This window comes from Panthera onca, chromosome E1 (assembly GCF_046562875.1).
Source record: "Panthera onca isolate mPanOnc1 chromosome E1, mPanOnc1 haplotype 2, whole genome shotgun sequence".
Taxonomy (NCBI): domain Eukaryota; kingdom Metazoa; phylum Chordata; class Mammalia; order Carnivora; family Felidae; genus Panthera; species Panthera onca.
In genome coordinates this window covers 58331502-58357008 of record NC_138352.1, presented here as the reverse complement: position 1 = coordinate 58357008, position 25507 = coordinate 58331502, and the positions used below count along the sequence as shown (strand labels likewise).

General features: G+C 40.8%; 1 protein-coding gene across 11 annotated transcripts in view; it reads left to right on the top strand.

Moving 5' to 3' along the window:
• The window catches only part of BRCA1 (BRCA1 DNA repair associated), a 58227-nt gene extending 32937 nt beyond the window's left edge, over positions 1-25290 (top strand). For 7 of the 11 annotated variants that reach the window (XM_060645978.3, XM_060645977.3, XM_060645986.3 and 4 more), the window contains exons 13-23: positions 4603-4729; positions 6964-7154; positions 8314-8624; positions 11128-11215; positions 13404-13481; positions 13974-14014; positions 16986-17069; positions 21176-21230; positions 22805-22878; positions 23493-23553; positions 24404-25290. In XM_060645978.3, coding sequence (XP_060501961.3) covers positions 4603-4729; positions 6964-7154; positions 8314-8624; positions 11128-11215; positions 13404-13481; positions 13974-14014; positions 16986-17069; positions 21176-21230; positions 22805-22878; positions 23493-23553; positions 24404-24549 — 1256 coding nt within the window. In that variant the 3' untranslated portion in view covers positions 24550-25290. The remainder of the gene's footprint in view (positions 1-4602; positions 4730-6963; positions 7155-8313; positions 8625-11127; positions 11216-13403; positions 13482-13973; positions 14015-16985; positions 17070-21175; positions 21231-22804; positions 22879-23492; positions 23554-24403) is intronic. The other 4 variants (XM_060645988.3, XM_060645982.3, XM_060645987.3 and 1 more) reach the window with 1 other exon arrangement.
• The last annotated feature ends 217 nt before the right edge of the window (positions 25291-25507 follow it).

Below are 25507 nucleotides of genomic sequence, written 5' to 3'. Positions count from 1 at the left end.
TAACAGTGTTCTAGTGATCAACAAGACCACAAGACCTCTGAGAGAAGGCATTTAGAATAACAAAGCAGGTTGGGATTGATTAGAGCTGACTTCCTGTAAGAAGTGAGCACAGAGCTGAGGAATAATGTGGTGTAAATGAAGGAAAGTGAGATGAAAATTTGAGTTTTTGATTGGAGAGAGCCTTGTGGAAGACAGCACATCGGGCAGGTTTTAAATAGGGGCAGATCTGCAGACACAGAGATGAGAGGCTATGCGCAGGCACGGGTGCCACAGAGGGTGTTGCTGCTTCCGGACTGGCAGGTGTGGTGAGCCCTCCCAAACTGGTCTTCCCCACTGTCTCCATGATACCCACCCAGCTAATTTAGTGTGCAGGTCCCTTCTTTGTCGCTTCCTTCCCCAGTCTGGCTGGGGGCCTTAGGGCCTTCCTTTTCATCTTTCTAGGAAATCAAGTCTTAATTCTCCAGAATACTGTGGCTCCGATCCCAGAATGCGCCTTGCAGTATGTTCATGTTCAGGGAGAAACAGTAGCTCATGCATGAGAAGCTGGGAACTCTGTTGCTATGGCAGTGGTTCAAAATGTATTTCCTTAAATGCTTTCTTTGTAACTGTACCTTCATTTAGTTCATCTCCCAGATAACGAAGCCCAAAGTCTCGTCCCCAGCACGGTTCTCTTCTTTGGGGTGCTTTCACTATCTTCAGTCTAAAAACAGACTAGACTTTCCATGTTAATGCACAATGCAGAAAATGTTATTGTCTGGCTTTGAATATGTGTGTAAATCTACTGTCTCCTCTTTGACAGGAGGTGGGGTTGTGCATTTATTTTTTCCTGAAGATCTGCAGATGACATGTTTCTTGTGGCTTGCTTTCTTTCATTTTAAAATTTCATAAATACTATATTTTTATACATTCTAGTTTACTATGGATTTGAAAACCTTTTTTAAAAAATATTTATTTTTGAGAGAGACAGACAGACAGAGGATCTGAAGGAGGCTCTGCACTGACAGCAGAGCCCCATGTGGGACTTGAACTCACACACCATGACATCGTGACCTGAGCCAAAGTCAGGTGCTTAATCAGGTGGATGGGTAAATGTTGAGAGGATAGGATGGAGGAGAGGCTTATGAAAATTTCCTGGCTTGGGACACCTGGGGGGCTCAGTCTGTTGAGCATCCAACTCTTGCTTTTGGCTCAAGTCATGGTCTCATGGTTGTGGGGTCGGGCCCAACATTGGGCTCTGTGCTCAGTGTGGAGCCTGCTTGAGATTCTCTCTCTCTCTCTCTCTCTCTCTCTCTCTTTCTCTCTCAATTAATTTTTTTAAAGAGTTTAAAGAAAATTTCCTGGCTTAAAAGAAAAAATTCCTTGGGCACCTTGCTGGCTCAGTCAGCAGAGCATGCCACTCTTAATCTCAGAGTTCGGAGTTCAAGCCCCATATTGGATGTAGAGATTACTACGAAAAGAAAAAGAAAAAAGTCCTTTCTCCCAGCTCCGCAGAAAGTGTCCTCCATGATCTCTTTGGCATAACTGGAATATGTTGTACAAATTGCTCAAATGCTACTTATTTGATCTTAAATTACTGAGCAATGCTCAGTAAGATCTACCATAAACCACCATGTTTTTTATTGTAACTTTTACCTCTCTGACATTTCCAGCCCCACTTTCCCCTGTTATACTGTTATTTTTTCATAACCCTTATTAGCTTTTAATTATACACAATTTGTTTTGCTTACTGTGTAGAGTTCCTCCTCACCTCCCACTAGAGTGTAGATTCCACAGGGCAGAGAACTCTTAGAACATAGTAGTCACTCTGTAAATGTTTTAATTTGCATAATTAAAACCCTGAAACACACCCCAGACTTACTGAAAGGAGATTTCTGGATATGATTTCTGGAATTTTGTGGCTTTATTTCTGAAAGAGTATGAGTATCAACTTAATATCCATTCAAGTTTTGTGCCTTTTCCTTTCTTAAATTGGTGTGAGGTGAACTGAAATTCAAGCGAGCTTCTTGATCCTGGGAAGGGTATTTTGTTTACCTTTAGCTGTACTGACATCTTTTTTAATAGACTTTTTATTTTTGAATAGTTTTAGGCTTACAGAAAAATAGCAATGATAGTACAGAGAGTTCCTGCAGGAATTCTGCCCCTTATCTAGTTTCCGTTTCTCCTAATGTTGTCATCCTACATTATATGGTGCTTTTATCAGACCTAAGAAGCCAACATTGGTACATTGCTAGTAACAAATGGAACTCTAGACTTATTTGGATTTCACCAGTTTTTATTTTTAAGATCCAATATCCTTAAAGATGAAGAAAGCTCCTTTTGTAGGATCTTTACATCAAATGTCCTGCCCTCAGCATAGATCTGCCCTATGGTTTATCTAGGGGTCATTCCCAAGTCTGCATATTTTTGTGCAAATGTGTATCCTTACCCATTATATATTATGTGTACTTTCCCTCTACAAGTAAAGCTATTTCCTATCAGGTACTTTTTTTTTTTTTTCCAATTACCTGTCATTCATAAAGCAAACATTAGCATTTGTAAGATTATAACCTGTTATAGCGGAAGTGATTTTCAGACATATCTGAGCTTTTCCGTCTGGCAGTGCGTTCATTTCCGGAAGCACTTGTTCAAAATTCTTAGGTCCCTGCCCCAGAAATTCTGAATCAGTTGGCATGGATGGGTTATGTACTTTTTAAAACTGAATTTCATTGTAGGTTCTGTATTTTGTAGTTTATCATTTCTTAATATCTTTCCTTTCTCCCCAATGTCTTTTCCTTTGATTTCCCCTCCCAATACTTTGCATAATGCTTAGCACATAATAGTCAATAAGTTTATTAAATGTTTGGTCTAGCCCATATTCCCTAGCCATGAAGAATATAACATGTTAAGACCCCCCAGAGGAGGGGGTGATTTAAGAGGGACTATTCCAGGACTTGGGCTCTGGATCCTGTGTTTATGAAATACGGATAAAGGAAGAAGAGCAGAAGAGTTTTGCCCCGTGTTTTTTATGTACTGTTGAGTTACTGAATCCTAACTCAGGTTAGCTTCATTTCTTTGTAGCTTGAGCCATATTGTATTGAGAAGAGCAACTCATATGCCAAACGTTCAGGCAGTGGAATGACTTTAACATCTCTGTTTGTGTCTGAAGCTCTCCCACCCTGCTCTGTACCCTTTCACTTTTTTTGAAACCACACACTACCTTTTCTCAATTATCACCCTGGACTTGGGAGGGAATGATACCTGAATTAAAAAGCTTTACATACACAGTTGGAAGAAAAACCTGCTGGTTCATGGTCAGACTCTGCTTCCTTTCAGCAGTTGGGAGTTCTTGGGTTCCTAGAAATGTACAGGTCCAGAAAAGATGCACATGAAGGAAACTATAAATAGTACATTTGAGGATTAGATTTCCCTCCAGGCTACCCAGTGACTTAAAACACAGGTTAATTAATTCAGCCTTTTGTTTAAGTTTTTCTGCCTTGATTTATGCATTGTAGCTTTTCTAATAAAGGCTCAAAATAAATTACAATTGTCAGTGACTTTTTAGTGGGTAGAAGAGATTTGTAATTTTAAGTATTTGCTTTTGCTTTTTAAAGATTTCTGCCTTGGGGCGCCTGGGTGGCGCAGTCGGTTAAGCGTCCGACTTCAGCCAGGTCACGATCTCGCGGTCCGTGAGTTCGAGCCCCACGTCAGGCTCTGGGCTGATGGCTCGGAGCCTGGAGCCTGTTTCCGATTCTGTGTCTCCCTCTCTCTCTGCCCCTCCCCCGTTCATGCTCTGTCTCTCTCTGTCCCAAAAATAAATAAAAAAAAGTTGAAAAAAAAATTAAAAAAAAAAAAAAATAAAGATTTCTGCCTTTAAGGCATTTCCTAGAAAGCAGTGCTACAAGAATACATTTGGAGGAATTAATAAATAAAAAAAAATCACTAACATGCCAGAACTTTGCCTTGGGTCTGTTGTATGTTTTTTCCTTTCTGGTGCCATTTCATCATTAGTTCCATAGATTACTTCAAGGTTCCTTATCAGTCAGCACCTTGGTTTTTGTGTTTATATTAGTTTTGTTTGTTTGTTTTTTTGTTAGTCATTGCAAATGGAGAGCAAACTGTCACCTGGTTTTTCTTTCTCATCTGACCATTCCCGTCTTAATTCCCCATACATACAAAAAGCTCAAACCCCCATCCTCTAGTCTTTGATGTGGAGCCAGTAGGGAATGTGCTTTGTGCTTTCTAGTACTTTCTCTTCCTTGTTATCTGAGGTGATTTCAGAATAATTTATTTTGCTGCACAGATAAAAATTCATTTCCTATTCTTGTTTCCTTATCATCCAGGGCCAAAAAATATATGTTTTTTGCAGCCTCGTCTCAGCTGGATATCTTAATTTACTCCTGTCTTGAAGTATGTCCTTTATTGTCATTACTATTTTTTAGTCATTTTGTTTCATTTGGTGCTGCATCACTTATGTTTATAAAATTCTGTCTGATACACTTGTTTTAAAACTAATTTGACTGTTACAGATTGCTGCTTTTGAAAGAATCGATATCCTCACCTGAATTATCACCCTTAAGACAGAGCAGTAAAGTAGATTTCTTTGTTTTCTCATTCCATTTAAAGCAGTATTAACTTCAGAGAAAAGTAGTGACTGCCTTATAAGCCAGAATCCCGAAAGCCTCTCTGCTGACAAATTTCAAGTATCTCTGGATAGTTCCACCAGTAAAACTAAAGAACCGGGAATGAGAAGGTAAGCAGTAATAAATGTCAATTTGTGGTTTCTAAGTAACATCTTTACTTATATTGAGCTCTTATTAAGTTTTTTCACCATACTGCTTTAGTTTTTTGTAAAGAGCCATTTCTGACGTCTCATTGTTCCAGGACACTCTTGTTTAATTGTATGTAGGTTTTCTGGGTCTATACAAGGCATGAGCTACGAGATAAGAAATGCACGATCTGTCCCTCCCGAAGGTCGGAATAAAATTCAGAACTGAAAGCTAAACAAGCCTGAGGGCTGATGGTATTCTTCTCCAAGGCAGCCCTTGCCCTAATCAAAGTTTTTGTCTCTCTAGAAAAAGTTTAGCTATTGATTTACCCAGGAAAATTCAGAATATCTTTAAAGGGATGTCTGTTCAAATCATTATTGAGATAAGACTGTATAGCAGTTACAAAAATTACAATAAATGCAGAGTGTTTATCTACCTTCTGGTTGGATCTTTACAATACTACAGGGGGAGAAGGACAAGTTTGGACTGTTGTTCCTCCTTGATAGTTCAGGACAGAATCTCAGACCCATTAGAGTCCTGCACCTCACCACTCTAGGAAGGAAAAGAAATCATATATTTTTTTAATGTTTATTTTTGAGAGAGAGAGAGAGTGTGTGAGTGAGACAGTAGGAGAGACAGAAGGAGATAGAGGATCCAAAGTAGGCTCTGCACTGTCAGCAGAGAGCCCAACACAGGGTTCGAACTCATAAACCGTGAGATCGTGACCTGAGCTGAAGTCAGATGGTTAACCAACTTTGCCACCAAAGTACCCCAGGAATCATATTTATTGGGTTCCTACTGTGTATACATATATTTTTATTTTTTATTTATCTTTCTGAAAATAGTGATAGCTGTCAATAATCTAATCACACTATCTTTCAAGCCTCTTGAACTGAGGATATATTTTTGAGGCTGGGAGACTGACATTGTGGCTTTTACAGAGGAGACAAAGGTCTGGCCTCTATAGGCACTAACTCATGTTTAGAGGTAATGACCTCATTGCCACATTTAATCAATTGAGCTAACCATCCATTTAATATTTAGACTAAGGGGCACTTGGGTGGCTTGGTTGGTTAAATCAAGTGTCTAACTCTTGATTTCAGTTCAGGTCATGATCTCATGGTTCATGAGTTCAAGCCCTGTATAAGGCTCCGTGCTGATAGCATGGAGCCTGCTTGGGATAATCTGTCCCTCTCTCTCCGTCCCTCTCCTGCTCATGCTCTCTTTCTCAAAAATAAATAAGTAGACTTAAAAATATATATATTTTAGACTAAATATTTCTATACCTCCTTCCCCTCTTCCCCAGTGTACCCTCCAGAGTCTTGTATTAAAGAACCTAGACATTGATTGAGCATCCTCCCTTTACAACTCAGGTTTTGCTCATCTTTAATCCACAGGGCCTAGTTTTATTGCCTGACTTGTAGTAAACTCCACCCAATAATTATTTAATTGACAATTATTTAATGTATGTCCATTGTTAATTTATATTATTATATTATGTCATAATCGATTATATTATTTTAATTATATAACCCATTATAATTATAATTTGATGATTATTTTAATTATTAATCATTGTTTATTATTTAAAGACAAGTATAAATGATGCATTTGAGTATTAATTCTTCAAATCTGTTAAGTGTCCTTTAAATCTGTTGATAAGTATCTTATTCTGCAAAGTCCTAAACACCTGAAAGAGCAGAGGAATAAACCATTGGGTGCATATACTCTTCTGACAATACTTTATAGCTGGCTTTGGTTTTAGAATGGCTTTGGACATTGAAAAGGCAGGAGGTAGGGATGATTCTATGAATTCTGCTAAAACTGGGTAGAAAGAATGAGTGTAGAAATGTCAAAATTAATCAGCTTTGTATTTTTGTGAGAGATCTGATTGATTCTGAAACATCCATTTGGACTCAAATGGAATAGTGGATAGAATTTGAGTGAGGGACACAGAAATTTGCTGACATGCTTTTAAACAGCTAAGAGATATACTGCCTTGGCCCAGACCCTAAGAGGAGATGTTGTCTGTCAGCCCTGACATGTTGGCAGGCATCGTGGATCCAGACTTCTGGGCAGTCACTCGGGTTCTTTTTCACTAGTCATTCCCCGTCTCTCTGGCAGTAAGCTGTTCGACTTGTGCTTTAGCTGCCCCGGAAGTATGATGAACCCTTTCATAAGCTGTGCTGGCACCTTTCTCCTTTCATCCTTCTTCTAGGTCTTCTCCTTCTCAATCACGGCTGTTAGATACTAGGCAGTGTGTGCACAGCCACTCAAGCAGTCTTCAGAGCACAAACTGCCTGTCTCAGAAGGAGCTAATTAAGGTTGTCGATGGGGAGGAGCTACAACTGGCTAAGTCAGAGCCCCGAGATTTCATGGAGCAGTCTTATATGCCAAGACAAGATCTGGGTAATATTTTATCTGTTCTAGTGGAGAAAACACTTCTGTTTTACTCTGAATCTGACCTAAAGATATTTCAGTTAATCAACTTTTCAGATGTCTAGCATGTGTAGTCTATCATGAGGGTTTCTGTTATACTTAAACCCATTTTAGAAAAATTGCTTCAATGTTAATCCAAATTTACATGAAAATTATTGCAGCTGTTAATATATCTGTATAGGTTTAGCTCTAACAGTTTTGAGAATGGGAGAGTCTTGTGTACTGTAAATATTTTATTTCAACTGTTAAATAAGAATTCTAGGGTCCTAGGGTACCTGGCTGGCTCAGTCAGTAGAGCATGTGACTCTGGATCTCAGGGTTGTGAGTTCAACCCGGAACTCAGATATGGTGGACACAGAGATTACTTAAAAAAAAGAAAAAAAAGAAAAAGAAAAAAAAAGGTAAAAGAAAAGAATTCTAGGGCCCTAGGATAAAGTTTTCAGTCTGCCCTTTTTTGAAAAATGAGTCAAATCTCCACAAAGTAAGCTCTTATTTTATGAGTTAATGAATATAAATGACTAGGTATTTTATGCCTTATAAATCACTATAACTGAATGGTGTGTTTTATGGCTTATAAATCAAAGTTTTTTAATCAGTAAAGAAAGTTTTAAATTAGTCCTCAAAAACACATTATCATGAAAGGTACACTTTGGTACCTAAATGTAGTATTTGGCCATGTTCATTAAGGTCATTTTAGGAATCTCATGAATTCTATGTAGCTATGCTTACTTCCTTATGGAGTGACATTTTCTGAAATGTTTCAGGAATGGTCTCCTATTTTTAATTTGGTAAGGGTATCTGATGATTTATTAAGTCAAGAAGACAATGATGTTGTGGATAAAGAAACAAAAATCAAGTATTAGTTTCCTTTTTCAAAATTATTCTCCCTTACAAAAGTACTATATGTTCTTTATGTTCATTGTTAAACAGTTGGAGAATGTAGGTAATAAAAACTCGAAAGGAATATTTAAAATTACTTGTATTCCCGTTACTGGCAATGAAATGCTGTTATATTTCTTTAGTCTGTTGACTTAAACTTTCATTTTTAAAATATAGAATTATGATGAATACTATTTATAATTCAAATTCATTGTTGTGTGGGTTAAACTTCTTTCCTCATGCCTTTCAGAGGGAACCCCTTACTTCGAATCTGGAATCAGCCTCTTCTCTGATGACCCTGAGTCTGATCTCTCTGTGGACAGAGCCCCAGAACCGGTTCATGTTAGCAGCATGCCAACTTCAACCTCTGCCTTGAAATTACCCCAATTTCAAGTTGAAGAATCAGCCAAGAGTACAGCTGCTGTTCATATTACTAATACTGCTGGGTATAATAAGAGGGAAGACATTGAGGGCAAGGAGAAGCCAGAAACGATGTCTTCAACAAAAAGAGTCAACAAAAGAATATCTATGGTGGCATCAGGCTTGACTCCAAAAGAATTGGTGAGTGTATCCATATGTATCTCCCTAACAACTGAGACTTCTTAATGTAGTACAAATAGTTTTAAATAGGTACTAGCAGTGAATAACCTATGAGGAAAAATCTAGGTACCAAGAACAATTCAATGTAATTTAATTTCCATTACTGATTTCTGATCATTGGACCTAGATAAAGCTATAACATAGATTATTTTGTGTATATTTACTTAAGTAAATAATCATTAATATTAGCAGCATGTTGTAGTTTGGGATATAACATAGAACTTTTTAATTTTAATTTTTTTTATCTAAAAAAGCAAGTAGGTATAGTATAGTGGGGTTTTTAAAAAATTTTTTTTGAAGTTTATTATTTTGAGAGACAGAGCGAGCAAGGGAAGGACAGAGAGAGAGGGAGAAAGAGAATCCTAAGCAGGCTCCACACTGTCAGCACAGAGCCTAATGTGGGGCTTGAACTCACGAACCGTGAGATCATGATCTGAGCGGAAACCAAGTCGGTCGCTTAGCCGACTGAGCCACCCAGGCGCCCTTATATAGTATAGTTTTATTCCCCAGAGGAAACACCTTGGTTTACATCTGAGTGAACTTATGAGCATAATGAACTAAATCCAAAGTGGTTGCAAGCAAACTGCCAGATAGTGGCTTTTCTCCAGGGTTTGTCTCTATCTTGGCTTGTAACAATTATTCAATAGTCTGCTCTGTCGTTTCTACCCTGTAGCACCCTTCCCTCTAATTTGACATGTCCTTGGGCTCGTGGTGCTACAAATAGGAATTGTTTCACATTGTAGAAAAATACCTATTAAAATACCACTGAAATCTTGTTGCTCCTTGGGCTGAGTATAGATTTCAAACATCCTAGGACATTGACCTCCTTGTAGTTAATCACCTTTGGTATCCTTTCATAATAAAATAATTGAGTGAAAAAAAAAATAATTGAGTGAATATTTCTTTAAAATCATAAGATAACACACCAGCATATCAGATGGATGCAATAGTGGGTGCCATTTATTGTACACTGAGAAACGACTGAGTCATTCTTAAGTATCTTTCTTAATATATCCTTCCTAGGCTAAGAACCATTTCTCATCCTAACTTCTCTATTGGTAGTGGCTCAGCATAATATTCTGTGTGGCCAAATGTATCTCACCACCAAAAGGTAAAATAAGCTGTGTCTGCCCTAGTAGATATGACGAATAAATTCTCATCAATAATGCTAGGGTTCCGATCTCACAAGCACATGCCCAGATCAGCTATTTGCCCTGAAAATTCATACCTGTGCCTGTTTATATTGTTCTTGATCATTTGCTTATGCATCTAGAATTCCCATTATTCATTGAAAATTAGCATTCCATCCTCCCTTGTTTTGTCAGTTCAGCTTTTCAGAGAAGGCTAAAATGGTCTAATCTTTTCTTGCCATGGACAATTCGGAGCTGCACATTAGACTGTAAGGGACTCGGGTACGTCTTGTCTTTAAACAAGCAAAGAAGAAAACTTTTCAGCTCTATTCAGACTTGCTGAAGTGTGGTAAATTTATTATGAAAGCTGCTGACTGTAGTACACATGATTAATTCTGGAGCCCATATTAAGATGATCTTTTCAGCAGTTGCTCTTCTAACTAAACACTGTTTCAAGGCTGGGATTTCAACAATTAATCAGTTCAGAATTGCTAATGATCCTGGCAGAGGGCAGTGGCAAAAGGGGGAGGATGTCATTAGCTTCTCTAGCCTCCCTTTTTCGGTGCCCTGTGGCAGTATGGAGTGAGGCAGCTTGAAAGAAAGATGGCCTGATCTCCTTTGCAGGGTTGTGCTGCACATAAATATTGACATGGATGGCGATGCTTGTAAATGATGGCCCTTGGTAAACAAAGTGGTTTACTACACATTAGCTACTGATTGTGTCAACCGTGTCCATAACGGATCTGGTTAATTCCTTTTACTGCCTATTGATTTTTATTTGGTTGATAGATAATAGCTAGAAGGCTTTAGCTTTCTTTCAGGAAGCATATGAATCTCTTCCAATCCTTATCCTTAAGAGAAATTGATGGTTTTTACACTGACCTTTAGAAGCATCTTGCCTTGAATGTTTTGTAACTATCAGAGGGTTGAATCAGGTTTTTAAGCCGCATATCTGTAGCGTAACTTTCTGAACAGGCTGGTTACCTCTTGGCTTACGAAGTATAGGCTGATAAATCTAAATTATAGTAGCGTATCGCTCTGCAAAGAAACTGTCTTAGGGTATCAAATGATAGCTGCTATTAAAGGGAAAAATTATTATTTTGAATCCTGGTTTGTATTTCCATGGCTACTAGCACAGACTATTTTAGAATTTTTCCCTTTGATTTATACATAATTTTTATTAAATTGCTATTTATTTTGGGACTTCAGGCATGTTAGAATAAAAGGGGTGTACCTTTTGTGAGGAAAATGAAGACTCAAAGCTAGGGTAACTAATAGTCTGAGCTCTGTACAAGAGGTAATTTATTATGATGTAATATTTGATTTGATTTCAGGTGCTTGTGCAGAAGTTTGCCAGAAGACACCAAATCACCTTAACTAATGTAATTTCTGAAGAGACTACTCATGTCATTATGAAAACAGGTATACCAAGAGCCTTTCCAGAGCATGTTGCATCTGTTGCATAAAACCACATGAAGAAATGGGAATATTTGTTCAGCATAGCATGGCTGGCAGTCTTCCAGTTGTCAGCCAATTATTTATGAGAGAAAAATAAAAGTTTTGCTACTTCCTGGCCCCCTTTTGTTTGGGTTAAGATTTGGAGAATCAGGAGCCCAAACGATGAACCACTTCTAGTCCACCCTGCCTGGACCACACTGTGTGAAGGGCTTTCTGATAAAGCACAGCCGAAGTCCTGGAGGAACAAATGGGGCAAAGAGGAGAATGAAGTGAGCCTGCGCTCAAAATCCAGGCAGTTGGAAACGCTAGCCCCCTGTCCACTCTGTCTCCTAGCTCTACTCTGCACACCCAGTTTGAGTGCGGTTGGGAGTTTTTCAGGATCCAAGTCCACTGTCAGTTCTGAGGTAGCCTAGCATAGGAAACAGGAAAAAGAGAAGGGGAAATTCATTTTTCCTACACCTTCCCCTTTTCCAGTCTTAATTATGGCTTTTGTGATAACGGAGACCTCAGAGGCTTTGAACTAAATCTAAGTAAACATTTCAGGGCTGCTGAAAAAGCTCATTTGAAATTGGGCCTTATTAATAGAAGCCTAGTGTCCAGAACAAGCAAAGTGAAGATCCTGACCCCCCCCCCCCCCCCCCACTGCATTCTCTGCTGGAGGGGCTGCCTGGAAGGTGTGTGCTCTGCTTTGAGCACCATACTTCCTTTTGAAGCTGGTCACTGACAGACTAGAGTGTTTACCCAGAGGTAGATGATGAGGATGGGGGAAAGGAATTCAAAGCAGTGTCATTTGAAGAACAGGTGAAGGAATGGAAAGACTTAAGGGAACAAGACAGCTGTCTTCCAATATTTGAACAGCTGATTTCTGGAAGAGGAGGTGGACTCACTTGTTGGGCTCCAAAAAGATGCAGATTGGAGTACAATTCTTAAAGCCTTTCTCACAAAACTGACTCTCTGGAAATACAGTGGTCCTCTCCAGGATGTTTCTGTCATGTAGCTGCAGGCACTTGAGCATAGGGTCCAGACTCCTTGGCAGGGACACATTGCCCTAAAACCTCTAAGATCTTAGGTTTCTACTGTACAAAGACCATACCACAGGGTAAGAGGATAATGCTCACAGGAATCAAGTGCCACAACAAGCTACTTTGAACGAAGTAACATTTTAGAGATGGATGTCAGTAACGTTTAATATAGCTTAAGCTAGCTATAGTTGTGGATCAAAGCTGCTGAAAGGTGAGAAGAAAACTTTAAAATGTAAATTAAATCTAAAGTAGTTCAGTCTTTAAACTCAAAGACAATACAACATTTGCTACTTTTAAACTAAAAAGGAGCTAAAATTTCTGGGTTTAAAGCATATTACTAAATCAACTTGTACAACAGGTAAAAAGCTCTAAAATTTGAAGAAAAAAAAAGGGCTTTTAAAAATCTGTGAAGAATTCTGGGAGAGAGAATGGCTATTGCTTCTACTGGCAGATGGCCTACTGTGTTTAGGATTTAGTTAAATACATTTCTCCTGTTTAAAACTAAGTGTTCTTTCCTCAGTTTGCTTAGTTCTTCAAAGGAGGCCTTTGAAATGCTAAGAAAAACAGAACTGATTCTTCAGCTACTACCTTCTGAAGTACATAGAAAAGAGAAAAGCTGTGAAAATAGTCTATTTTTCCTGTGCCTCTCAGGGGACTTAGAAATTAAGGGGTTAGGATTCCCCAGGTAGAAGTTCTGGGTGGTGAAACCTTGTCACTTACATGGACATTCAGATTCAGGATTTCAATAATGCTGCTTTTGTCTCCTTTCACATTTTTCCATCCAGTAAAATAGATCTTCCCTAGCCAAGTGTATCAATACTACTGATAAGGGTGATTTCTTCAACACAATGACAGTCGTCTTTAGCCAACGTTGGCACCTGGAAGATAGAGCAGACCTTTCCTGTGGTCTCAACCTCCTATCAGCCTTTCCCAGGCCTCCAAAGATGCACACTTGCTGCTTATAATTAGGGTGCTTCTGGCCTCTGAGCCTATCACCTGGGCTGTCAGAATCATCAATCCGGATTGATCTCAAGTAGCATAAGTTGCTAGGGACACTTTAGCTTCTTAAAGCAGAACTTGCTGATTTTTGTTTTCAACTGCTAATCCTTTGGATGTTTTTCATCCTGCAGATGCTGAGTTTGTGTGTGAACGGACACTGAAATATTTTCTGGGTATTGCAGGAGGAAAATGGGTAGTTAGCTATTTCTGTAAGTACAATATAATGTCCCCCCTCCTCCCTTTAACACCTCAGAATTGCATTTTTACACCTAACATTTTAACACCTAAGGTTTTTGCTGATGCTGAATCTGAATTACCAAAAGGTCTTTAATGGTAACACAAAACTAGCTTTATCTTGAATGCATATCTCTTTGTTCGGATAAAGCTGGTGATGTTGGGGAAAATGGATTTCTTTTTATAACTAATACGACCTAATCTGCTCCTAGCAATGTTAACATAGGAACTAAGGATTTATTTAATAGCAGGCAGAAATCCATGTGCAGCAGGCAGTTTTATAATGTTTAAATTAAGCCACCACTGTGTCTCCAGAAGGAAATCTATTAAGGGGCTATTGCTTTAGAGAGAGGACCTTTACTCAGTGTTGCCCTCTGTGCTGTACGGTATCACTTCACCATCCACCTCCGTGAAAAGAGCATGTTCTTCTGCCTTTGTGTGACCTGTGTTTTCTGTCCTCTCTTTAGGGGTGACCCAGTCCATTAAAGAAAGAAAGATGCTAGATGAGGTAGGTACTTGATCTTACAAACTAGTCAGAAAGACTTGGTGCCACTGAGTCACAAAATCATTGAATACTTCTCTGTTTCCTTTTTAATTTTTTTTTTTTTAACATTTATTTATTTTTGAGACAGAGAGAGACAGAGCATGAACGGGGGAGGGTCAGAGAGAGGGAGACACAGAATCTGAAACAGGCTCCAGGCTCTGAGCTGTCAGCACAGAGCCCGACGCGGGGCTTGAACTCACGGACCGCGAGATCATGACCTGAGCCGAAGTCGGCCGCTTAACCGACTGAGCCACCCAGGCGCCCCTCTGTTTCCTTTTTTTATACTGCTTTCCAAAGACTTTCTTTGACAATGTGGACCATCAAGAATTACGCAGAGCAAACCAGGAAATTCTGCATTCTCACTCATTTGTTTAAGTGTCAATAGAGGGGCGCCTGGGTGGCTCTGTTGGTTAAGCGTCCGACTTCGGCTTGGGTCATGATCTCGCGGTCCATGAGTTCAAGCCTCGCTTTGGGCTCTGTGCTGACAGCTCAGAGCCTGGAGCCTGCTTCAGATTCTGTGTCTCCCTCTCTCTCTGACCCTCCCCCGTTCATGCTCTGTCTCTCTCTGTCTCAAAAATAAATAAACATTAAAAAAAAAATTAAGTGTCAATGGAAACAATCCTTTTCTTAGAGGAAGGAAAAGGAATTTATTTTTTTTTAAACATGAAGATTTTATTTATTTTTTATTTTTTTACTGTTTATTTATTTTTGAGAGAGACAGACACAGAATGCAAGTGGGCTGGGGCAGAGAGAGAGGGAGGCACAGAATCTGAAGCAGGCTTCAGGCTCCGAGCTGTCAGCACAGAGCCTGACGCAGGGCTCTAACTCACAAGCTGTGAGATCATGACCTGAGCTGAAGTCAGACACTCAACCGACTGAGCCACCCAGGCACCCCAGGAAAAGGAATTTATAAAGCAGAAAGGAAGACCCGTAAGCTTAAGAAACAGGCCCACCTAAATCTTACATTCATATACCTTGGTAGAAAACTGTTGTTGAAGAGAAACCCTTCATATTAACATGCAGATGTATCTACTTAAAAATCAGATTCCTTCAAAGGGATGTTACTCTTTATGATCCTAAGAACAGTGAGAGGTAAATAAGACAGGGTGTAGGAGGAAGAATCATTTTAGAACAGAGCCATCTAAGAACTGCTGGTGACAACAGACAAGGCAAAATAAAATTAGCAAAAGCAGTTTTAAGCTATTATGCACTATTTAGCATATTTATAATTAATTAAATGGCATTTTGTTGGTTTTAATTTTGATTCAGTGACCTAATATGGTTGGGAGCCTACTATGTCCTGGACACCAGGAATAGAGCAGTAGATAAGACTGCTGGGTCCCTGCTCTGGTGGGATTCATGTTCTATTGAGGGGAGACATACAATAAATAAAGATACATTTAAAATACCAATAAATACTATGGAATAAAAACTTCAAAAAATGATAGTAGCCAAATAATAAAAAATACATACATACATACATACATACATACATACGTACGTACGTACATACATACATACATACATACAATGGAGAAATAATATAGAACAACAGACTAGCAGCTGACTAGGGACAGAGGTTGACTACTTAAGGAGACCAGCGAAAGCTTTCTGAAAGCTTGAGCCGAGACCTAAATAAAAAGAATTGGCCTGGAAAAATGTAGGAAACAAATGTTAACAGGCAGAAGAACTGCAAACATAAATGTCTTGAGGTAGGAATGAGTTTGGTTTATTAAAGAAAAATAGGCCCGTGTAGCTGGAGAGTAGTAATTGCCAAATTCTATGTAGAGAGCAGAGGTTGGACCAGGGGTTGGAGAAGATCATGGACAAGGGCCAGATCACATAGGATTTGGTGGAAGTCATGGTAAGGAATTTGACTTTTATTTGTAGGGTAATTGGAGGCATGGAGGTGGGAAGAAGAGGTTGATTTACGTTTGGGGATAGGACCTACTGAAGGGTTAAATTTGGAGGATGAGGTAAAGGGAGGCATTCAGGGGCTAACACTTAGGGTTTGGGCCTAAACAAGAATGGGTGCCAGTAATAGTAAATCAGATCAGGAAGATATGGAGAAGGAGCACCTTGAGGGGGAAGAAGTAGAATCAAGAGCTCTGTTTTAGACTGTGAATTTGGGGATGTATATTAGACTTCCAGGTAGAGAGCTTAAGTAGGCACAGGGGTGCAATCAGGACAAGGAATTTGAGGGTCAGCTTCAAATAGATGACATTTTTAGCACTAGACTCTTCTCACTCAAGTGACTACGAAATGTTAAGTGTTCTTTCCTCTAATAACAGCCTGTAGTTACACTCATGACTTTGTCTTCCCTACAATCAAGTGTCAGTCAGAATTGTTCCCGAGCATTCTTCCCCAAAATTCTCCCAAAAGCTCTAACCTCCCCAGTCACATTATTCTTTACTTCCTTGTCCTTGACCAGTCAAAATAGTGATTATGAAAAGCCTCTAACTTTCTTTACTGGGTTAAATCTATATTTTATCATTTTGTTCTCATTAACTGTAAATCTCTCAATGGAAATCTGAGAAGCCCTTATTTCTTTAGATGGTAATACACAGTTGATTTAAGAGATCAGGAATTCTCCAGTTATCTTTATAACAGCACAGTATTAGCAGTTTAATCTAAATGCTAAGTGAATGTTTTGAGAAGAGATAGATGTTAAAAATTAAAATACGTTAAGTCCCAATGAGGTGAAAAGCCAATTGTTAATTTCTGCCCACAAAGATTTACTTCAGTGAATTGATTTCAGCAGCTGAGATGCTGGTCATTTCATTCAGTCCACCAAAAAGAATGATTTTGGGGGGTGGGAGTAGGGTTGTCAAAATTTGACAGTACTGAATTCCTTAATACGACTTATCTACTCCACTTCCATTGAAGGAGGTTTCTCTTTCTCTGATCCCTGTGGTGTGCGTTGGTTTTTTTCCAGCATGATTTTGAAGTCAGAGGAGATGTTGTCAATGGAAGAAACCACCAGGGTCCGAAGCGAGCAAGAGAATCCCGGGACAGAAAGGTAAAGTCCCCCTCTGCCTTGTTGTCAAAAACCCCACCCATACCCCTGCATTCCAGTCCCCTTGGTAGAGATGGTCTCATTCATCTGTGAGGGGCACTGGATACTCACTTGCTGGAGTTCTAACTAGGTGCTTCCATGTAGGCTCTTTTTTAGTTGCCCTAGCCCTGTAATAAGGTAAATAAGTATTCTCTCCATTTTATGAATGAAGGAGCTTAGACGTGTAGAGAAGCTATGTACTTTGGACCCCAGTCTAGGATTCAAAACTCAGCTGATAAGGGGCAGAGCTGGAATTTGAAACAGATGTGAACCTAAGGCTGTTGCTCTTTCCACTTCACTGTGGTGTCTTCCTCTAAGGTAATGTGGTCACTGCTGTGAGGGGGATGTACAGTGCTGTCTGTGGAAGCACAGAAGAGAAAGTGTTTGTTAATCAGTAGCTAACATCTTTATAACCTACACCGTATGCTAGGGTCTGCTCTAAACACTCGATCATATTTTAACTAATTAACAACTTTACAGTAGCCCTATGAGGTGTATACTATAATTATACCTATTTTATAGATGAGAAAATTAAAAGCTCAGAGAGATTGAGTAGATTGCCCAAGCTCACAGAGCTAGTTGGGAACCCATGACTAGTTGAACTCATGCAGTCAAGCTCCAGAATCTGAGCTCTTAACAATACCATAGTTTCTTGGGACATGTGGCTGGCTCAGTCCGTGGAGCATGCGACTCTTGATCTCAGGGTTATAGGTTTGAGCCCCACATTGGGTGTAGAGATTACTTAAAAAAGTAAACTCTTAGGACTCCTGGGTAGCTTAGTCACTTAAGCATCTGACGTCGGTTAGGTCATGATCTCACAGTTCATGAGTTTATGCCCCACATTGGGCTCTCTGCTGTCTCACTGTGGAGCCCGCTTTGGACCCAGATCCTCTGTCTCCCTCTGTCTGCCCCACCACCACCACCACCCTGACCCCCTGTGCATGTGCACTCTCTCTCAAAAATAAACAAAAAATAAAATCTTGAGGCACCTGGTGGCTCAGTTGGTTGAACATCCAACTCTTGATTTCAGCTCAGGTCATGATCCCAGGGTTGTGGGATTGAGCCCTGTGTCAGGCTCTGCACTGAGCATGGAGCCTGCTTAAGATTCTCTCTCTCTCTGTCTCTCTCTCTCTGTCTCTCTCTCTCTCTCTCTGCCCCTCTACCTCGCTCAGACACACATGCACACTCTCTTTCTCTCTCTCTCTCTCTCTCTCTTTCCCTCTCTCTCTCCCCCTCTCTCTCTCAAAGATAAATAAATGAAATGAAATGAAATGAAATGAAGTCTTAAAAAGAGGAGCACCTGGGTGGCTCAGTCAGTTGAGGGTCTGACTCTTGGTTTCAGCTCAGTCATGATTTCACGGTTTCATGAGTTCGGGCCCAGTATCGAGCTCTGTGGTGACAGTGTGAAGCCTGCTTGGGATTCTCTGTCTCCCTCTCTCTCTGCCCCTGCCCCATTTACACTGTCTCTCTCAAAAATAAATAATAAACTTTTTTTTAAATGTTAAAATAAGAAACAATACTAGGGGTGCCTGGCTGACTCATTTGGAAGAGCATGCAGCTCTTGAACTTGGGGTCATGAGTTCAAGCCCCATGTTGGGTCAGAGATTAAATACATACATATATACATACATACATACTTTTAAAAAATCTTAAATGTACAATACCATAGTTTCTTGGAAAGTCATAGATTTCACAGAGGAAAAAAATAGGTTATTCTAACAATTTTACAAATGAAGGCCTAGAGGCCCAGGAAGACTCCATGATTTTTCCCAGATCACACTGTAGCAGATTATGGAAGCAAAGCATTGTCTCTCTGTCAGGGAGAAGTCTAAGCATGGTTTTGCATCTGCCTGTCAGGCCTGAACCTGCTGCTTTCTCAGGTCACTGACTGAGCACTTCCATGCCTAGTCTGCATTTCTTCGTTTTTAAAAGTTTGCCTTTTTTTCTTCCTTTTTTAAATGGGCATTTTAGAACATCCCCATACGGAACACTGTCTGTCCCTTTATAAAAGTTGAGAAAGAACCAGTGGAGGAGATTTTCTAGGGAAAACTGCTTTGGGAGAGCTCTGAACCCTTGAGCCCATCCCCACCCTCTGAACCTATCGAGTAACTTCCAGATGCCAAGGAAAGCTATTGGCCCTGTTTCTGCTTCTGCCTTCACTCCAGGGGAGTTCTGTGTGAGCCAGCCATTTGTTTTTATTCCACTGTACGCAAGGCCGAATTAGCACCAGATTCTTCCTCCTTCAAAGGAAATTCCAGCGTTTGAGGGTTTTCCCTAAATTTGGGATGGCAGTGATGGAAGGTGCCTGGTCAAAGTGATGATGTTCTGAAAATACTAAATGTCACTGTAATATTTTCCCGTGGAAGAGAAATGTATTTGTAGTTGTAGAAGTGAAACTTCAGATTTCTAAACTCATCTCCTAACTAGCCATCCTCATCAGTGAGTGTCAGCTTGGATACAAAAATTCCTAATCTTTTGTACTTTTCACAGCAATGTTGGGCTCCAGACGGCTGCTTGGGGGCAGCTTTTAGCATTATGAGCATCTAGATCCTGTCAACAGGTTGGGGATGCAGTTTATTCATACAGATACTGAGAATGGCATATATGGAGGCTGTCACTTAAAACAGAAACAGACTTGTCCTGCTGCTCTTCTTATTCCTTTGGCTGTAGTTAAAATGGGGGTGGGGAGGCTCATTTCCTAAAAGGCCATGATGAGTTTTTAGCTCCTGAGTTTTCTGTAGCCCCATCTCTCTTATTTAAACAAGGTGAGTTCCAGGCCTAGGCAGTCTTTTTAGTGGAATGGGGAGAAAGAGGGTCAAGAGAATGATGTTTACCCAAATGGTATCTATCCAGCCAACTGACACAACTTGAGATTTCTTTTAAATGATATGCTAGTGCTTGCCTAAGAACCTGTGCCAATTTGTGTGTAAGAATTTGCCTGTCCAACACCATAGCCACCAGCCACATGCCGCCGTTTTGAAATTTAGATAACTAAAACTAAATAAAATAGGAAGTGTAGGTCCTCACCCACCGTGACCACATTTCAAGACCTTGGTAGCTACATGTGACTTGGGCACCTTATTAACACAAACAGAGAACATTTCCATCATCACAGAAAGTTCTTTTGGGCAGTGCCAGCCAGCACTGTATGTAAGTGGAAGAGGCACCTTGGAGGCACAGTATAATCTGTGTCTCCTGGAAACCAGGCAGTCAGGTCAGCTCAATGAGGAGAGGCAGAACCAGGCTTCACTTCTAGATTAGATTAACTTCTAGATTAAAAATGGTTTAGGTTGCCTAAAGGAACAATGGCTGTTCTTAAAGCAGTGTGAAGGCAGGAACAGATGTTCAGAGACCAGAGAAAGAGGAGAAAAAGAGCATGTAAAATCAACATAGACCTCTCTGACAGTTAGAATTATGGTTAGTATTAATGTACCAAGTCTGCATAAAAACACCAAACTGCAGCTAAAAGCTTGAATATCTAGCCATCCAAGACTTTTAGTAAATATAAAGAAGGCCCAGGTTTTTTGGGTCTCTAACAAGAAATGAAGTCACCAGGAAGGAGCCCGGGCCTGATTGGTGGCGAAGTGGAAAGCTCAGCCTCTGAATAACAGAGAGTGACCCTAGTGTGGACCAATTACTCACACACTTTTAAAAAGTCCTCTAAGGGGCGCCTGGGTGGCTTAGTTGGTTAAGCGTCCGACTTAGGCTCAGGTCATGATCTTGCGGTTCCTGAGTTCAAGCCTCGCTTCAGGCTCTGTGCTGACAGCTCAGAGCCTGGAGCCTGTTTCCCATTCTGTGTCTCCCTCTCTCTCTCTGCCCCTCCCCCGTTCATGCTCTGTCTCTCTCTGTCTCAAAAATAAACATTAAAAAAAAAAAAAGTCCTCTAAAATCCATCCATGTTCTGACATTACACTGATTGTCTCCGGGACATAGCAGAAGTTATCAGGTGGTAAAGAAAAAAGAAAGTCCTTCATTTTCGAGAGTCTCTTTATGCTGTTTTTTATAAAATGCATACTCTTTTATAATTGGTGTTTCTTTCCCTTCCTCCTTCTGTGCCACTCTTCTCCCAGATCTTCGGGGGCCTAGAAATCTGTTGCTATGGGCCCTTTACCAACATGCCCACAGGTAAGAGACCGGGAGAAGTGGCGAGTCCAGCACCAGCCTTTCCCCTTACATGGTAAAGTGTTACAGGAGAGGCCATCCCTTTTAAGGGCGTTCCTCAGGTTGGTGAGGTGTTCTAGAGGTTTTTCTATTTCTCTACCATCCGTCAGGCAAAACTGCGCTTAAACATTACTCTGTGGCAAAAAAACAGCCCTGTGCCCCTTCCTGAGAGCTAGAAGTCAGTGAAAAGTTAGGTTCTAGGATGCAGTGTTCTATGCTCAAGTGGGGTAGAGCTGCCCTTCTTGCCCTTTGCTTTATAAGAAAGGAGGGAAGTCATAAGTTAGGGAGAAGATACCTTTCAGATTTGTAAATGTTAAGAAGGAATTCTGCTCTTCCTAAACCATCTTCATTTGATACTAAGAAGCAAACACAGCGGCTGCATAAGCCCTGTGGGCCTGGGGCCCCACACAGGCCCAGAGCAGGCAGGGGAAGACTCTGCATGAACATTTTCTAATTAACTTTGACATTGAATGTGATGTTATGTTTAGGAGTGCTGTGGGGCTCAACTCTGCAGTTGTGTAGCACTGAGGCCCTGGTATGTGTATAGGTTTGGTTTGTTCTCTTCAAAACAAAGTCCGCCCACCTTTGCTTCTGTGCCCCCTTCCACCCCAGGGATCAGGTTCTCTTGCTCCTCAGAAGATGGCCTTGGCATCTAGTCAGGGACAGATGAGCAGCCCCAAGAGGGCCTGGCAAAGTAATTTTGCTTCTGTCTTCTTTATTGGTTATTGATTGGATTTTTATGAAATTTCCAAGTGCCACTTGAGGATTTCTCAGTGTTTTTGTTCTTTGGTGTAATGAAAACCAGGTCTCTAGCAGGTATCATTTTAGAGATGAGTCTGTTGACCTCGGTTTATTCAGACAAATAGGAGCACCTCAGCAATCCCCAGAGAGGCCCAGAAGCCATTCATTGGTCGGTTCTGCTGATTTTCCAGGTGCAAGGGGAACATCTGTATAATCCCTTTTGGTTTCTGTTCCCCCGAATGTGTTGATTCCAGCTCAGCATGTAGCCCTTCCCCACTGATGTGCTGAGTCTCTGTCCAGGATGATGTGTATTTTTTTTTGACTGAATGAATTATCTTCCTGTCTCTTGACATTTACAGTAATTACCACCAAGTATGGTGCTCTTGGTGGCCGTGATTATCAATTACCAACACAGAATTAGGCAGGGAGGGAGGAAAGGCAAGTGAGCATTTTTTCACAGTATCTTAGCCAGCAATTTAGCAATTTAAGGGAAATTAGATCTTGGATTCTTTTCTTCCAAAGTGTTTTATTTGAGAGACTGTCAAACCTTATCTGCCAAGTGGCCTTTTGGGGACCAATAACCAGAGTAGGTAGCATATTGGTGGCAAATTGACTTAGAATCCATACCTGGTATAGATTCTAGGTCAAGGCCTCTCTGTCCTTTTGGAGCAGAGAGGTGGAGACTCTCCCACTGAGAAGTCTTGCTGTAAGCCTTCATCCAGAGGAGCATGGGGTAGAGGGCACAGGTTAAGTGTGTAGAGTACTGTGGTGATTTTAGGTCTGTATGTGCTATTTAGATCAACTAGAGTGGATGGTGCGCCTCTGTGGGGCTTCTGTGGTGAAGAGGCCTTCGTTATTCACTCTCAGCAAGGTAAGTGATGCCCTGCCAAATATCTGTCCTATGATTGAGCAAGGCTGGTTGGTACCCATCCATCCCTACGAACCCTGCCAGTGGACCTCAGAAGCCTCTCTGCTCTGAGTCTTCTCTGACCATGTACCAGTGCCAGAAGATGCCATCTGTGGAGGATGAGTAAGGGCTTGAGTTCTCCAAGTATTTAATTTATTGAGGGAAGACTCTCCCTCCAACCCTTCCTTTTTGCCGTGTGCCCATCCCCCTCCTTTCTGTGGTTGCACCTAAACTAGTCTGCTTCAGCAAACCGTCAAGAAATGGTGAAGTGATGGGGCCCCTGGGTGGCTCAGTCAGTTAAGCGTCCGACTTCGGCTCAGGTCATGATCTCACGGTCCGTGAGTTCGAGCCCCGCGTCGGGCTCTGTGCTGACAGCTCAGAGCCTGGAGCCTGTTTCAGATTCTGTGTCTCCCTCTCTCTGACCCTCCCCCGTTCATGCTCTGTCTCTCTCTGTCTCAAAAATAAATAAACGTTAAAAAAAATTAAAAAAAAAAAAAAAAAAAAAAGAAATGGTGAAGTGACTGTTCTAAAAGCCCTGCTCTGATACCCTCAATGCTGTTTCCTTCCCGGGGATACAGGCTACTCACCCAGTTGTGGTCGTGCAACCGGATGCCTGGACAGAGGACAGTGGCTTCCATGGTAAGTCTTGCTATAAGCCTTTGTCCAGAGGAGTATGGGTTGCAGGGCCCAGGTTAAGTATGAAGACTATGGTCATTTTAGGTCTAAATGTCCTGATTTGATCAACCGGAGTAGATGGTGCACCTGTGTGGGGCTTTAGAAGGCCATAGGAATGTGCCTATGAGATATGGGATCTGTGTGATGAGTTTGGGTCACCACAGGTCACCCATTGTTTGATTAACACAGTTCTCAGCATCTTCTAGGTGCTCAATGAATATTTGAATGAATGAATGCATGCATGCATGCATGCCTAAAATGACTTTTTAAAAGTTTTTGTGATGTCTTTTGTGTTATAAAAGTAAGGCATGAACTATTTCCATTGGTGGAGGTTAAATATTAATTAATGTTCATCACATAAAATATAAATGAAAACAAACACAACAAAATAATCCCAGTAATCTCACCACTTGAAGATGGTGATGGTAAAATTCTACGTGGCATGCGTGTGTATATATGTACACACATGTATTTCACACAGATGTGATCGTGCTCATCATCTGTTTTGCTTTCTCTTCTAAGATGTTGCAAAACCATTAAACTGCAATGCTGTTTTGCTCTCTGGTGACTTCCTTTAACAGATTGGAGCTCATGTTACTAAAGTTGCCAGAGGCTGTAGGCTTTCACCAGCAGTCACTCCTCAGGCTTCTAAATAAGGTCCTATGTCCTGAAGCATTACTTAAGATCAACCGTTTTGCACCTACCTGAGTAACGCTGTGAACTCATACAACCAGTTCCCCAGGAGTAGATTGACAAGAGTCTGGCCTGGGAAAATGTGAATTGACTAATTTCTGTTTGCATTCTTTGTCCCCAGCGATTGGGCAGATGTGTGAGGCACCTGTGGTGACCCGAGAGTGGGTATTGGACAGTGTAGCCCTCTACCAGTGCCAGGAGCTGGACACCTACCTGATCCCCCAGATTCCCAGAGCTACTGCTGACCTCAGCCAGCCATGTGTGTAGCGTACAGGGCCTGTCACCACAGGACCCCAAGAATGATCGTAAGAAGCAGTCGTTTTCCAGGCCCTGGGAGCTCCTCTTCAGTCTTTCCACAGTCCTGGTTACTGAATATTTTATATACATCAGCCTGAGAAGAAATTCTGGTATGCAAGGGGCCCTTAAAGATTTTCTGCTTCAAGTCTCCCTTTGAAATCTACCATGAGCACAAAATTGTGGTAATTTTTCACCTGAAAAGAATTTAAAACCATTTAAACGCCGCCAATTGAGCAAGATGCTGATTCATTATTTATCAGCCCTATTCTTCGTACTGGGGGTGTTGGCTTAGAGCTGGAGGCACAGAATGGCTGGCCTCAGGAGAATAGCTGGTCTCCCTAAGTTTGCTTCTCTAAAATCCTGTGTTCATAAAGGCCAAGAGTTAGACCCTTCAGTGGGAAGCAAGTACTTGGGGAAATCTGTAATGTGACTTAAAATCAGAACAGCCCTTGGGCGGCTCTCAAATGTTGGAGTGGATGGAGCTTGGGTGGGGGCCTGGAGGGATTCAGAGGCAGGTAATGGATATAAATATGAACCTTGAGGGTTTGAGGAAAAGGGAGTCGTCCTGCCCTTTAGAAATCCAGATTTCTAAAAGATTTCTTAGCACTGATATGCTCTGAAATAGCAGAATCTTTTCAAGAACTGATGTCCAAAGAGGGTCTTCTAATTCCCCATTAGAAATAAATACAATGTTTATTGTTGTAGCTCTGATATGTCACCCATTCTTCTTGAAATACAAGATCTCTGATAGGGATATTTCATGTCTATAAAATGACGGCTCCCACCAGGAAAGGAGCTGTTGCTTTCCTTGAGGTAATTTTCTTCTTTTTGCTTCCTATTGCCGAACTGTACAGCTTCATAAATAATTTTGTGTGCTGAAGGAAGAGAAAGTGTTTTTCATAAACTCATTATCCAGGCCTGTTTATAG